Source organism: Triticum aestivum, chromosome 4A (genome assembly GCF_018294505.1).
Source record: "Triticum aestivum cultivar Chinese Spring chromosome 4A, IWGSC CS RefSeq v2.1, whole genome shotgun sequence".
Classification (NCBI taxonomy): Eukaryota; Viridiplantae; Streptophyta; class Magnoliopsida; order Poales; family Poaceae; genus Triticum; species Triticum aestivum.
This window is the reverse complement of record NC_057803.1, coordinates 119,585,949-119,602,054: the sequence shown is the minus strand read 5'-3', so window position 1 is coordinate 119,602,054 and position 16,106 is coordinate 119,585,949. Positions and strand designations below refer to the sequence as shown.

Sequence of the window (16,106 nt, the reverse complement as noted above, 5' to 3'; positions counted from 1 at the left end):
AAGATGATTTTTATATCAAAATCCACCGTTTCGACGAGACGCACAACTTTCATGTTGAAACGTTTTCCATCAGAGGCCGTCTTAATTGAGTTTCATGCCATTCTTTAATCTGGTGTCAACATGAGCATCTCCGAACTTGTCATAACTATTACACCCAAGCTCCGCTATAGACCATCTTCATATCCATCTCGATCTTCTTAGAGAGAGCCATCCGAAGTGACCTCCAATCCTAAGTTTGAATTAGTCTTTATATAGCCTAAGCTAATTTTATGACTATGCCACTTTTGAGCGTCAACACCTCCCTCAAAAAAGGAAAGAAAGATTTCAAGTGTGTGAGAAACTTTGAAAAAGAACACTATTTAGAACCAAGAGCACATTTTGTTTTTTACAACCCCCTCAGATGTGCAAACACCAAAAATTTACACGGACATGAGCATCTTGGATGCCTAAAAGAAATATTATTATTATTATTGTTCTGAATTTACTGTTCATCTGTTGGAGGTGAACCTAAGCATCGTTTTGAATTATTAGAGGACAGACCCCCATTTTATTCTTGTTAGAGCATCAAATACCATGTGTGCGCCACCTGTCACTAGTATAGAGTTTTATTTTCACGGTACATTTTTTTTATGCGATCCAAATTTCAAATTGAAATATGTTTTGGCAGGCATCCAAATTATGAAACCGTTGCGGTTTTCGCATTGATATCTTGGAACTAGATCCAGTTGATAGACTAGCGTACAATGTTTCATTAATAGCACGCTATAGCGTGATATATCACACCGGTAGCATATTTCAAGGCCAACGCTATTTTGCTAACGGCACATTTTTTTTTCGTCCAAACAAACACATGTCTATATACATCTGATTAAAAAGAATCAAAATATCTTGCATTTATGAACGAATGAAGTACTTGTGCAACAAAAGATCTTGCTTAGTTACGTGATCTTAAATATAAAATACTTATATGAGAGTGCATGTTTGGGATGCGATTTGGAGGTTTTGCTGGAGCGAAAGCATAGGGTATAGGGATATAGGGGTGAGGTGTTTTGCTGGAGATGCTCTTACGTTTGACGCTTGAAAGTACTGATGCAGGTGAAAGCAACGTTACCTACAAAAAGGAAAGGTGAAATCACAACAAGTGCAATAAGCATCATATTTTTATAAGCTAATGCAGTAGGTTTACGAGGGTTTATACAAATACTCCCTCCATCCGGAAATACTTGTCATCAAAATGGATAAAAGGAGATGTATCTAGACGTATTTTAATTTTAGATACATCTTTTTTCATCCATTTTAATGACAAGTATTTTCGGGCGGAGGGAGTACAACCAAAGCATTGCGCTCGCTATGCTCCCTAGTTCATATGAACATATCTTGTTTTTGCCGGCGCTGGACAAGTGATGCTGGACTGGTCATCTATGCACTCGACTAGTACGACTATACACGAGAACATGCCACAGTGGGGATACTAAAGGAGTACTATTTTTGTTTCTAATCTGAGATCAAAGCAACGCTAAAGATCTAGGAACAACAAGCTGTCAAAACATCCTCCATTTCAGGGTCATCTCCAGCTTCTTTGTCCTGTTGAAGGATTACACAACACAAAGTTACAACCAGTAATTCACCATCCAGCGAATGATCAAATGGAAAATGGTGTCACGAAGGGCTTGCTTATTGACCTTGTGGATGTAGGAGATGTTGTCGATGCCTGGGCCTGCAACAAGGAGCCCCCCTTGATACCTAAGAAAGATAGACAAATGTTCCTCAAACTGATCCACGACTAACCAATGCTCCGAAGAGAATTATACCAGAGCTCCAACGGCCAAAGCAAGGCCAAAACATACCATCCGCCTTTTGTCCTGGTGTTCTTTTCAAATGATAGTTCCCAGTCCTGCCTGTATCCTTCCCTGTACAGTTGTATAATCTTCAGACCCGCCTGCGACATGATGGACGTTTACGTATCTGTCGATGAACAGAAACTACACAATAGGAAAGTTATCCAGTAGGACTTACCGATGGAGTGAATGTTGAGAATAAGCCATTGGCAAATTCCAGAGCCTTATATGATGAGTAATCTGGATCGGCATATACTTCTGCGAAGTATTATTGTCAGATTTGTATAGTGGAATGATTCCCACAAATTGTCCAATCCGAATCAACATTGGTATGATTTATAGAGTCAAATACCTTCAACAAGGGATACAAATAATTTTCATTTTCATTTTTTAAGAACTATTAATAAACCAAAATGTTTCATCAACAACTCATTTCCTTTCCCCAAAAGACTATACTTCAGCTGCCCTTGTTGCATAGTTACTGGGAATTTGTAAAATTTGAGCTTCGGGAGCACTCTGTGCAAAGCGTTTCATGGGAAAAGGTTCATAATTAAGAGAACTGGTTTCATGCGACACTTATTAATTTGAAGGCTAAAATACTTTTGCACAAAAAAGGTTCCACATACTTTCAGAACCTAAGTGGAACATGCTTTCAAGATATACTGATGCATCACAACACTGAATCATTGCTACCAGTGGCGGAGCCTGAACCAAAATGTAGAGACGGCCAATAAATTATGCTACATAATTCAAACAAACTATTGCTAACTTCCTTTTGGTTGGTTTATAACAAGAAAGTAATGATACTTAGTAGCGAGACTTATATTTAGAAGGGGCACTAGGGCCCACTTATCACAACTAAACTCTGGCCCCATGCTACCACTTTAGTCTATATACTAGAGGATAATTTATTTAGATAATTATTTAATATTTATTTATGTCAATGTATATACTTGCATGTTAACATTGTTCTAGGTGTAAAGTCATACGGGCTAGAAAGAGATGATTTAATAATATTACCTCCTTTGAATTTTGTTTGATCAGAAAACGCCTTTGCCTGGATCAATACAAAACAGTATTATTTCATCAATTGTTGACATGATAGATTATCTACAATTAAAATGGAGTCCATCTATCAAATAACTAATTTAATCAACCACCGTAATACTATGTGAGTATGCAACTTTTCTTCGCAAGTTATACTAAATTTCAAGGGCCTTAGTTTTTCCTTATACAGTAATAAATCAAACTTCAAAGAAACTACAAGATCACGGGTCAATATATACCATAATCAAGGCAAATGAAGCAGACAGACCCTTAGAGACAACTACTCCCTCTGTCCCATCACTACTAGAAAAATGGCTATAGCCAATATCCCTATTAGTGGCGCACCATGGTGGTGGTGCGCCACTGCTATATAGCAGTGGCGCACCAGAAGCAGGTGCGTCATTGTTATTTTTTTAGTAGTGGCGCACCTTTAGTCCAATGCGCCATTGCTATTTTTTCCCCGGGTCCACCCCCTTCCCCAGGTTTACCAATGGCGCACCTAGCAAAGATGCGCCATTGGTAAGCCAGGGGAGGTGGGCATTTTTGTGTAGCAATGGCGCACCACCCCCTGGTGCGCCATTGCTATGTGCTGCACCGACCGACCCTGATTCGAGGATTTTTGTCTGGTGAGAAGAGAATCCAATCCAACCAAAGCAACACAACACAACGCTTCCTCCTCCTCTCCCCTCGAATCGATCCCCTCCAAACCCGCCGCCTTCGCCGTGGACCTCCCATCCCCATCCCCACCGGCGTTCTTGTCTCCTCTAGCCTCACCGTCGACCTCCCGCCCCGCCCTGCATCCCGTCGCCGGTGCCCCCACCCTCTCCCCTCTCCGTCTCTTCCTAGGAGGGAGCGAGGCCTCAGATCCACAGGCCGTGGCAACCACCGCCACCGCGTCCTACTCCTTCCACCCCACCTAGCCGCCCTCCGCCCCCACAGCTCTCCGTCCCTCCGTCCCTCCTCGCGCCCGCAGCCATGTCGGAGATGCTGCTGCTGCACGGGCTGACGGGGAAGAACAAGCAGGCGTGGAAGGAGGGCAAGATCCGCGGCACGGCGGTGCTGGTCAAGAGCGGCATGCTCGACCTCGGCGACTTCAACTCATCCGTCCTCGACGGCGTCCACAAGATCCTCGATGGCCAAGGACGATGGCGTCTCCTTCCATCTCGTCAGCGCCACCACACCCAACCCTCGTAAGCAGTCGCCTCCTCTCCCTTCCTCTCACCCCCGCCCTGCATCTCTGAACTCACCACGCCATCTCCTTCCCTACACCGCGTGCGTTTCAGTTTTCCTCTTGGCCTTGTCCCTGCAATCTGTACTGTTGATTTCAATCCAAAATAAAAGAACAAGCAGTGCAGATTTGGTTCCTTTTCTTTTCTTGCCCGAGCCAATATTTGTAATTTATACAATTTTTATATTTCCAAAAGGGAGATGAAATCAACGATGGCAGGGGAGTCAGTTTTTCCGGGTCATGTTTGAGTGGTCGAACGACTCACAGGGCATCACCAGCGCCATTCCGAGTTCTTCCTCAAGACGCCCACCCTCGACGGCGTTCTCGCAACAAGAGTTCTCACGTGTGTTTCAGTTTGCCTCTGGCATTCTCGCGACAATCTGTACTAGCTGCCATCTGTATTGATTTCAGTTTTTTTTAAAGACGATCTGTATTGATTTTGATACGTTTCCTTTTATTGGCGGATGCATGACCTGTTTCCTATGTATGTATAGGTACACTTCTATGTTTTCAAAGTTGGCTGGCACAGAGCAAATTCATCAACTAATGCCATCTTCCAGTCATTCTTTTTTTATCTGAATCACTCGCTGTAATTTGTAGTACCTGGAAATTTACTTGTGGCAGTCTGAAGCTTTATTTTAGTAATATACTTGGAGAATTCCAAATTGATTTTGAGAGCAGACCATGTTGATAAACTATAGCACTTCGTCTTGTGGTTCCTACTCAGACCCCCTCTGTTGACCTGCTTCCTTTATACTAATCTAATCAGGGATTGAAGGTTGTCAACAAACTATGGAAGGAGGAAGGGACATCTTGATCGCAAGTGACTAACTGGAAGCAACCGAGGGAGGTAAGATGCATGCATATTCAACTTGCTGGTTTTCCAAGTTTAGGACTGTGTTTACTGAATAATTAAGTTCTTGTGACAGGGAAGTATGCATCCTGAATGGCATAGACTCTTGGCTTCATGAAATGACCCATGTCTATGATTCAAGGTATCTTAGATCTTCGATGTCGGATGCAAATAATTGCTCAATTTCACTTCTCTGCAATGTTCATTCTCACATATTTCTATCATTCTTTGCAGGGATAAAGTAAAGAAAAAGAAGAAAAGATTACTAGAAGATTAGTTTTAGAATTTTCTTTTATTTCCTTGTAATTTTTCTTTTATTGGATACTTGTAAAGACATTGTAATATTCTTACTATAATAAAAATTATGATTCTATTTCATTTTTTGTTTTTAAATTATTTTTCCTTATAGGTTGTTTTCTGTAAATTTGGATTTTTTTTGTTTTCCAAATACATTACTAGTGGCGCATTTCAGCCCTTATTAGTGGCGCACCTTCCTTTATTACTAGTGGTGCACCTATAAGGCTATTAGTGGGGCACCTAGAGGGAATACTAGCGGAGCATCTAAGGGTTAGTAGTGGCGCACCAGAGGTGCGCCATTACTATCTGTTACTAGTGGCGTGTTAATAGTGGCGCACCTATAGTGCGCCATTACTAACGAAAATAGGTGCGCCACTAATAGGGTTTTTTCTAGTAGTGCATAATATAAGAACGTTTTTGACACTACACTAGTGTAAGTACATGCTAATTTGTTCATGAATAAAAGTATATGTAGTATTAAACACTATCGCATATGCCCATCAAACCATGATAATAACGCAATCGTGGATTTGTGGTTACTTCAGGAATAGGTGTCTTACCACAATACCACATCAAACACCAGTACATATTATCCTTACCCTCCACGTTAGCCTTTTGTATTTCATAATCACCGAGTACACCAAAAAAAAAATGAAGTGTTCTCATACTAGAGCACATACCTGTTCAACAGTACCTGGTCCGATTAAAACAGGAGAAACTCCTGCAGCCTCCATTGCCTCCTGGATATGGGTGTTAAGCCCAAATATTAAGATTAGAATACAAAAAAGGACGGTTTACAAAAGGTATACACCGAATTCAGGAGCTACATAAACTAATGAAACTGAACGCATCACGTTGACTTTTGCAAGCATTAACTAACTTAGGAAGGCCATGCTATGCCGAATTACCGAAACATCTGGGCAGCCAACAGACATTCAGCAGGTGTTAGTATGTTGCCCATGGCCTCTGAAACAGAGAGTTTCCTTTTTGTTCAAGGGACCTTGGCAAATGGCAAGCAGCAGAATGTATAGCTTTGAGCAATTGACGGCATTTCGTATGCTCCTCTATCATTAGTGCTACTGCTAATTAACAGAGTAAGGAATCAATGAGACATCGAATTAACCTGCTTAGCCGCCAGAAGGTCGGCCCTCTTTCGGCATAGCACACACCTGCAAACAACCAGCACCAACCATCTCAGCTACACAAAATAATCACCGTAGCTCGTCAAATTATCCTGACATGACAGTGAAATCCACCCGAAATGGCGGGCGAACGCAACCACGGCCTTCCTATCCTTCCACAGATCAGCGACGGGCAGCGCCTTCCCGTTCAGGTCGAACACCTCCACCCCCTGCAGCGACCTCACGAGCCCCTCCGCCGGCGCCGCAGCAGCCTCCGCGGCGCTCCCTGCGAATCGCGCCGATCATGTTAAGCGCGCGTGCGTGTGGCTTTGACAGATCGAGCTGAGCAGCATCACCGAAGCGACCAGTGTGAGCGACGGAGGACGCCGGATACCTATGGCTCCGGGCTTGGTGGCCGCAGCGGCAGGGTGAAGGTGGCGCAGCCGTTGCTGCTGGTTGGTGAGGGAGCCGGGCCGGCAGTTCGCGCGGCAGAGGCTCGGCCCGGTCGCGGCCGGGGTGAAAAGCGGTGCGGCCAGTCGCGGGCCGGCGGTCGCGTGCGGCACGGTGAGCAGCGCGTGCGCGGGCATGTTGGTGGGCGCCGGTGGCGAGTGGAGTTTGGGTGGTGACCAACGGGCGGTTGTGCGGCTGTCACTGGCCCGAGAGCTAGCCTTGGAACCGGAGCTGGAAGAAGAGGGCGCGGCGCTGCTGCGGGACGCCGGCCCGCCACGTCTTGTGCTGCGGCACACACAACGAGTGGTGGCCCGCACGTCAGCGACCGCGGAAATAAAGAGTCCGGAACTCTTATTTTGTTGCGAGAAAAAGAGTTCACAATTCGCCACGCCACGTCACGTCGCGTTCTCTGACGGCATGAGGGGCTTCCTCTCCGCTCTCGCTCTCGCTCGCGCGGCGGCGCGGACGCGGGCGGAGCTCCAGGGCACGCGCGGCCGCCGACTGTCCCACTGCGCCGCGGCGCCGGCGAGGCCTTCCTTCGGCATCGCCTTCGACATCGACGGGGTCATCCTGCGCGGCCGTAGCCCTATCGGGGGCTCGCCGCAGGCCATCCGACGCCTCTACTCCGACGATGGTAATCCCGTGCTTCTCGGACTCTACTGCATTTGGTTGAATTAGCTTGTAAGACTCTAGAAGGGAGTGTTTCGCCCGTACTTGTGCCGGCGGATTGGCGACGTGTGCCACGTGCCTTTGCGTTATTTCATCAAACAGGTCATAGGCATTAGATTTGTGTTTGGCGTGGTGTTCATGCGGACCATGTCAATTTGATTACAGATCATCGATTCTTGAGCTGTGCACCTGTGTTTGTAAACAGACGACTTTTAGAGAACATGTAGTAAAGTTAGTACAAAGTTGAGACACTTATTTTGGGACGGAGGGAGTATAACTTAATACATAAAACATATTTAGGTTGCTCAGGTGGAAATAACTCCAGTAGATCTTCAAAATATACTTCATAGCAACATGATTTTCTAATTTTCTTACTAACATATTCATACTGGAAGTAAATGGTCAAAACTGCAGGGAGGTAGTAATAGATTGGTGAACTCTTAGGCTGCATCAGTATGTTGTTTTTTAATATACATGCTGGCAATATAACCATGTGTTATTTAGTAGCTTGTGTATCATCATTTGTTGCCTCTTTTTCAGGTACCCTGAAGATTCCTTTTCTGTTCTTAACCAATGGTGAGTAGTTTACTATGTCCTATAGCACATTCTATTTATCTCCAATGGCCGCAAATTAATTTCTATACAGAGTGATGGATTGCTTCCGTTGTTTAGACCAAAACGAGCCGGATGTTGGCTTAACTCTTATAATGAGCTTGATATCTTCCTGTACTACAACAAAACCAGTTGCATGCGTGATGTTTTTCAATATATGCCACTATATTGTAGCCAGTGGCGGCAGTGTGTCGCAATCCTGTGGGGTCACATACGCAATTATTTATGAAAGTTACACCATTCGTAGTGTTAACTCCGCCTATGTCTTCTAGGCATAGCCGGTCCCAAGCCCGGGTAAAGGAGGAGGGTTGTGATAGGCTTGGCGAGCCAACGTAAAAACTAGCCAGTCCCATAGGTATGAAACCGATTTGAGCGAGAGTAGTACTAGGATGGGTGACCTCCTGGGAAGTCCTTGTGAAAGAGTTTCATATCTAAGGGTTGTGATAGGCTTGGCGAGCCAACGTAAAAACTAGCCAGTCTTTTGGGTATGAAACCCATTTGCGCGAGAGTAGTACTAGGATGGGTGACCTCCTGGGAAGTCCTCGTGAAAGGGTTTCATATCTAGCCTACCCCAACTTGTTTGGGATCAAAGGCTTCGTAAGTAAGTAAGTACACCATTCGTAGTGTTAATTTCATGAAATTTCACTAGCATAATGTGGTTTTAAAAAAACATCCCTAACATGGCACCATCTGTATTATCATCTTAACTCACATGGATTCAGCCTTATAAAGATTGAAATGCCGAGGTTGACCTGTGTATTTTGCTTAGACAAGAATAATGCTGAACAATCTGGATAATTAAGAGGAAAAATGTTTTCTATAAGAAGAATGGTTTTTACAATGTTGAACAGTTAGTTTTTCATACCCATCCTATGTTTAATGGTTTGTACTTTTTACAGTGAGGCACCGTGATGCTTACCAGTTCTCAGTTATATTACTGAATCTCTTTATTGATGTTATTAAGATTTTTCAATTTGTTGGCAGGAGGTGGTGTTCCAGAGCATAAACGAGCCCTAGAATTAAGTGACCTTTTGGGAGTTAACATCTCTCCAGCACAGGTATTTACACTATCATCATGGCTCATTAGTCATTGCTTATGAACAGTCATACACAACAGCAGACTTTTAACTAACAACTAACACAACAGAGTTTAATGAAAAAGAATATTGCATCTATTTCTATGTTAATTTCTGCAAATTTTTGTGATGATGATGCAGGTTGTGCATGGCCATTCTCCTTACGGAGATCTGGTGAAGCGGTAATGACATTGAAGTACATAAGTAGTCTTTATAAGTTCTGTTCTATAGATAATGTTTGTGATTTTCACCCATGATTTTTTATTCCTGAACGGAATATACAACATTTTCCTGTTACTACAGTTTTGAAGATGATCTTATCGTTGCTGTTGGAAAAGGAGAGCCTGCATCAGTGATGGCCGAGTATGGGTTTAGGTAATCCTTAATGTTGCTTTTAGGCTATTACGACCGTAGGTGAATTATGTTGTGTGTATTTCTCATGAATTGTCTGTTATGTGCAGAAAGGTTCTGTCCATAGATGACTATTCATCACATTTTAAGGAAATTGACCCCCTAGCTCCTTTCAAGAAATGGAAAGTGGGACAACCAGACTGTAAAGACTTTATGTCTGAGAAAATGCATCCACCATATGATGTTTACCAGGAGAGAGTTAAAGGAGTGTTTGTTGTCAGTGACCCTGTTGATTGGGTAGAGATCTACAGGTAGTCTACTGTATGTTCCATTATTGTAAAATCTTGAGCAATTTTTTTTCAATCTTCCTTGTAACTGCGTGAGTTGTAAACATCCTCTTCTATAGACATGTATGCAAAGTGCCATGTTTATGTTTTTCAGTTGGTTGGCATGCATAAGTTAAATTGTTTGTTAATTATATCTTAAAGGTACTTTGTGACATCTTGTCAACTGGTGGACTTCCTGGAAATGGAAAAGGAGATCAACCTCCTTTATATTTTTCGGCTGATGATCTTGAATATCAGGTATGAGGGGTTCGTATTGTATAGCACGCTTTTAAAAAGTCATATTTCTGAACAGAGGAAGTATCAAATCTTAATCTATAGTTTGGTGTCATGATAGAAACTGGGGCATCCCAGAAATTCTTTCTCCATCAAATGGGCTCATATTTTACTGCAGATTAGTAGATCTGTAAACTTACTTTCAGATTTAGGGACTTAATCGTGCTTTCGTACAGGTTCAAGGATTTCAGTTCAGTATCTCAATTAAAGGCCCTACTTGTTTAGCCTTGACATTAGTGGTAGAGGAAATAGATTTAAGGTCATTTGCATAGGTGGAGGAGTGTTTGTGTGGGTTATTAGTAGATTGAAAATAAAATAATACCAGATCTGTTTTTTTTTGGTAGGCGCTCCTACTTCCCTAACTCTTTATATACATCAAGTTGAACTTATATTTGGGGGAGAGATGTATATATGAGGGGTATCTTGCCAATAGACCATGTTCCATGCATAAGGAGGTAGATGTAGATAGGTTTAGGACACTTGTGTCATGCCTATATGTGGAAAAGGAAAGGAGACAAAACTTTAGTTTCCCTGGGGGGCCCTGTTGGTACCCAGAGTCATGTGCAAATGGAGTGAATAAACTCGGGTGTTTGAGGTATTTTACATTTTTACAATGATTTCATAGTCCTACAAAATTTGGTGTTGTAGCCTATGTTACGTGCATGACTATATTGAGCAACGGTCAAATGAATAAAGTATGTTTTAGGGAAAGCCATCATGGCGCATATTGATAATAACTTGTTTGGGACCTCCTATGGCAGGCTGCATTTCCTTCTGAGCGGCTTGGGATGGGTGCCTTCCGGATAGCACTCGAAAGCATCTTCAATCAGTAAGCTATTATATTACATAATTAATTAACTGTACTTATAAGCACATATATGTTAAATACTTATCTGTCTCCTGTTAACTTAAATTTTCAGAGTTAATGATGTTCCACTGAAGTATACATCTTATGGGAAGCCTAATCCATTTGTGTTCAAGAATGCAGCTAATATACTAGAAAAAATTGTTATGGATATGTATCCAAATTCACAGCCGAGGAATGAAGTACAAGACCATCAGTTCTCTACTATCTACATGATCGGTGATAATCCTAAAGTTGATATCAATGGAGTTTTGAAGGTTAGCCTATGCTATGGTTCCGCTGATTCTTCCAATAAAGAAAATCACTGTTTCCAGCAGTTGACAACGATAGGAAGTTGTGCAGTTATGAACTCAGGGTTGAACAGTTAGCATGCAATCCTACAAAATATCCGAAGACAGCGTTTACCTTGTTGTTTGCGTTTGGCAAGAGATGTGAACATTGATGAATTTACACTTTGCAGGCTGGCCCCCCTTGGTCGTCCGTCCTTACTAGGACTGGTGTTTTTAGGGGAAATGATAATGATCCAAAGTTTCCTGCTGATTTGGTATGTATTTAGTGCTGATTCTCTAGTTGGACCTTATGAATGTTTCGTCATCTGTAACAAATGTTGTCAACTAAATTTATGTATAACTGATAGTAGTTTCAGTCTGAAATCTGAATAACCATAAGGCAGTTGTCATGTTTCTTGACCTCAATGTCTTCTACATTTTATTTGACTTCACCCTATAGTACATCAGGTCACCCAAGTAACACAAGTTCATTTGACTTCATTCTATAGTACATCAGCTCACACAACTAGCAACTCACTTTGGAGTTCTGTTCATACAGTGATGCCACCACACAATCATATACTATGTTTGAAATCAAGATTAGCGGGTCGTCGGCCGGCTTTTGCCCGTTTCTTTTAAATGCTGAAAACAGGCTTTCACCCATTATTTTAGGTTAGATAGATTCAGTCAATTTCATTGCTTAGTCCACCATTCTGTGCCACGTATTGGTTCTTGGTTTGATGATATAAACAAGTAGTAAAAGCATGAAATACCAACTTAGAAATTGTTTAGTACTGTCTTGATCAGTCAAATCTACTTTGTGACAGCGAACAACAACGATCAAATCCTGTCTATTACTCCCTTGATTAATCCAACCAAGAAGTAATTAGTATCCTGCTGCATGACCCTGCCTGCAACCTACTGCGTTTACTTTATTACCTCCATGTACCATTCATTTGCATGCATAGCTAAGACTACTATTACATGTCGCATTAGTTGATTAGCCTTTTTTTGGGGGGGAGGGGCATCAGTTGCTGGACATGATAAATTGGCTTTTGTTCGCAACATCAGTGTGATGCCGTGGCTTTACCTGTACAACCTACAGCTTGATGCTTTTGCCTTTTACATCGTTTGTTCCAAAATATAAGCCGTGTTGGACTTAAACAGTCTCCAGTGCATCCGACTACTATTTAAATCTTAACATGCTACTAAAAATAGTACGCAGATCAGTATATAACATGAAATGATTTCACAAAGATACACGGAATGACATAATTTTACATCATCAATTATTTACCTTTGTGTAAATTAGTGGTCAAAGTTTTATAGCGTTGACTGCAAGCATAATAATGCACCTTGAATTTTGGGATGGATAAAGTGATATTTTGTTACTGCACAACTATTATTGTCACTGCTTAAGGGCCATATGGTTAGCTTTAAAGTTTTAGAGTAGAGCAAGCCAAAGAAATTCTAGTTGTCAAGATTACTATGGCTCATCATATAATTCAATCCGCTATTTAACTTCAATATCTATTTTATGCTAGTCTGATTCCAAAGTAAGATAGTTATCTTACCATGCTTCAATGAGTGTAAAGGTAGTTGTTTTGTAAAACTAGATAATTTACCCGCCCAAATGTGAAAAAGTAACTCATAAAAGGTTTGTTTGCTATTGTTGTGATCTATACAAGTAGCTGGTTATGGTTCTGAACTTCTGATCCCAAAGGAGGTGTAACGTAAATGTTTGTGGGGATGTTGTCTTCTGTAGTTTATTAACAATATGTACAATGTTTAATTTACAAGCACCGTGATGCCATCTCCCGTCATACATGTGACACATCCAGTACTCAATGTTTTGGACTTTTGGGAGCGTGCGATGGCAGCAGAACCATAACCACAAACTAATGCTCTAAGCCATTAAGCATCGGAAGTACACCAAGTATGATGGGAGATGGCATAAAAGAAGAATTTGCAGTATGGGTAAATAAAACATAGTAGACACGTTTGATAAACTACAGAAAACAGCATCCACTCAAAAACTTTGGGTGATAAACGTCACCTCTTTTGGGAGCAGAACCATAACGACAAAGTATTGCTGTGATATCATGTTTGTGTATTGGCTTTCTGTTCTAACTGCACTTGTCTATTTCTTACAGGTTGTTGATACTGTTGACGATGCTATCAGCTGTATTTTGGAAAAGGAATGTATACGGTGACATTGTTGCGATGGAGCCTGCACATACTATATTCTCAATGCGTTATTATTTGGCATGCTTGGCAACACATTTTGCCATTTTTTGTCTAGCAAAGTTGGAACAAGTGCTGGCTGGAGTCCCGTCTTAAGTCATTATACTATACAGATATGCTCTGGAGAGGAAAAGGCACCCATTATTTAGTTAGTGCACCCGTCGGTTCAAAAATTAAAGACTGTTGAAATAAAACCCCGAGCCCTGTCAAAGTTCAGTTAGCTAGTTTTTCTGTCAGGTTAGCTTTCCCGTTTTTCTTTCAGTCTTTCTGTTAGCTAGCTTTGCTCGTGGGTTGCAACAACCTGGAGCGAGTCGCGCGCCTCGTTGATCTGTTCGTGGGATGGCACGAGCGATGTGGATCACGTAGGCGCCAAGTCAGGGGCCACGATCCCCAGTTTCCCTTCTGTAATCTGAATAAATAGAAGCGAGAGAGGAGCAGAAAAGCTGTGAAGTTTACAGCGCAAAAACCTTGTGTTCATCATCTCCCTAGAGCTCCACTCGTGTGTGTGATTGTGTTCATCGTCTTGGCACTTTGGGAGTGCTGTCAATTGGCATCAGAGCCGCGTTTCGGTCATGGGGAAGAGCAATCCGGCTCGTTCCCGTTCTGCCTCGCCGGACAACTCCGGGGCTGAGGCGAAGAAGGACGGGAAGAGCACCAACAGCAGCGGCGGCAAGCCCGCGACTCTGTTTGGCGACGGTTCAGGGAAGCCGTCCGGCCGTGAGCTGGCAATGCCACGGCCGCTGCGCGAGGCGACCGGATCCACCTCCTACCCCACCCTGACGAGGACGAACTACGCGGAGTGGTCGCTCCTGATGAAGGTGATCCTGCAGGCGAGAGGCCTGTGGACCGTCATCGAAATCGGCGCGTGCATGTACGACGACGCCGACTACCGTGACGATCGATTGGCGCTGGAGGCGATCCTCCGGGCCGTACCGCCGGAGATGCTGGCGACGCTCGCCGTGAAGGAGACGGCGAAGGAGGCGTGGGACTCCATCAAGACGATCCGTCTTGGAGTCGACCGCGTACGCAAGGCGAAGGCGCAGTCCCTCCGCCGCGAGTTCGACGACATCCGTTTCAAGGACGGGGAGACCGTCGACGAGTTTGCCCTTCGACTCACCGGTATGATGAATAACCTAGCTCTTCTTGGTGATGATCTGAAGGAAGAAAGGGCCGTGGAGAAATTTCTCTGGGTCGTCCCGCCGCGCTATGCACAGGTGGCTCTCTCCATAGAGACACTGCTTGACCTGTTGGAGCTCACGGTCGAGGAGCTCACCGGCCGGCTGAAAGCGGCGGAGGAACGCTACGGGCTGGACGGGGCCGCCCAAGGCGGGAGCAGCCTGCTGTTCACTCACGAGGAGTGGATGGCGCGCCAGCAGAAGATCGACCAGGCCGGAGCCACCGGAGGTAGCAGCAACCAAGCTGCCGGCGGCGGCGGACGCCGCGGTGGCGGCGGTGGCGGACGCTCGCGCGGTCGCGGAGGTGGCCGAGGCGGGCGCGGGAACCAGAACTCTTCTGGCAGCGCCGCCCGCAAGAACGACAAGTGCCGCTACTGCAACAACCTGGGCCACTGGGCCCGGGAATGCCGGAAGAAGAAGCGCGACGAGGAGGCGAACCTCGCCGAAGCTGACGAGGATGAGCCGGGCCTTCTGATGGTCCAGGCCTGCACTCTGGACGAGGGGAGCACGGCAGGGTCGAAGCTAAACCTGACTGCGCCCCAGACATCCCTCGCGACCGCGGCGGCGCAGGTGTTCCTCAACGAGGAGCGCGCACGCGTGGAACTGCAGCAGTCTCCTGGCGACACCGATGCCGCCTGGTACCTCGACACTGGGGCGTCGAACCACATGACCGGCGACGTGTCGGCGTTCGCGGACCTGGACGAGTCCGTGACGGGCTCGGTCAAGTTCGGCGACGGGTCTCTAGTGGACATACGCGGGCGGGGCACGGTGCTGTTCGCTGTGGCAGGTGGTCACCACCGTGGCCTCACAAATGTCTACTGGATACCCCGCCTCAAGAGCAGCATCATCAGCATCGGCCAGCTGGACGAGGTCGGGTGCGCGACGCTGGTGGAGCACGGCACCATGACGGTTCGCGATCGTCAGAAGAATCTCCTCGCAAAGGTAACCCGCTCGGCCAAGCGACTCTATATTCTGCATATCAAGATCGTCAAGCCGGCGTGCCTCGCCGCGAGCGAGTGCGACGGCGCGGGCTGGCGCTGGCACGAGAGATTCGGCCACGTCCACTTCCAGGGCCTGGAGAGGATGGCGCGCGCCGGCATGGTCACCGGGCTCCCCCTCATCGTCCACGCGGAGCAGATCTGCGAGGCGTGCCTTGCTGGCAAGCAGAGGCGGGCCTCGTTTCCCCAAGCCACCAAGTACCGCGCGATGGAACCACTGGAGCTGGTCCACGGCGACATCTGCGGGCCGATCTCGCCGGCGACGCCGGGCGGGAAGCGCTACTTCCTCCTACTAGTGGACGACCACAGCCGTTACACTTGGCTCGTCTTGCTGCGCTCCAAGGACGAGGCGGCCGAGGCGATCCGCCGGTTCAAGGCTGCCGCGGAGACCGA

At 45.1% G+C, this 16,106-nt stretch overlaps 1 protein-coding gene and 1 pseudogene across 1 annotated transcript; one reads left to right on the top strand and one right to left on the bottom strand.

Moving 5' to 3' along the window:
- Positions 1-1,127: 1,127 nt before the first annotated feature.
- On the bottom strand, positions 1,128-7,117 carry LOC123085532 (thioredoxin-like protein AAED1, chloroplastic). Its single transcript, XM_044507185.1, has 9 exons — positions 6,779-7,117; positions 6,520-6,670; positions 6,387-6,432; positions 5,944-6,003; positions 2,859-2,895; positions 2,017-2,096; positions 1,848-1,939; positions 1,683-1,743; positions 1,128-1,584 (listed from the first exon to the last, which is right to left on the bottom strand). Exons 1-9 carry the CDS (start codon positions 6,969-6,971, stop codon positions 1,525-1,527), a joined length of 780 nt encoding a protein of 259 aa, XP_044363120.1. The 5' UTR covers positions 6,972-7,117; the 3' UTR covers positions 1,128-1,524.
- Positions 7,118-7,188: 71 nt separating this feature from the next.
- On the top strand, positions 7,189-14,020 carry LOC123085529 (uncharacterized protein YKR070W-like; annotated as a pseudogene).
- Positions 14,021-16,106: the final 2,086 nt, after the last annotated feature.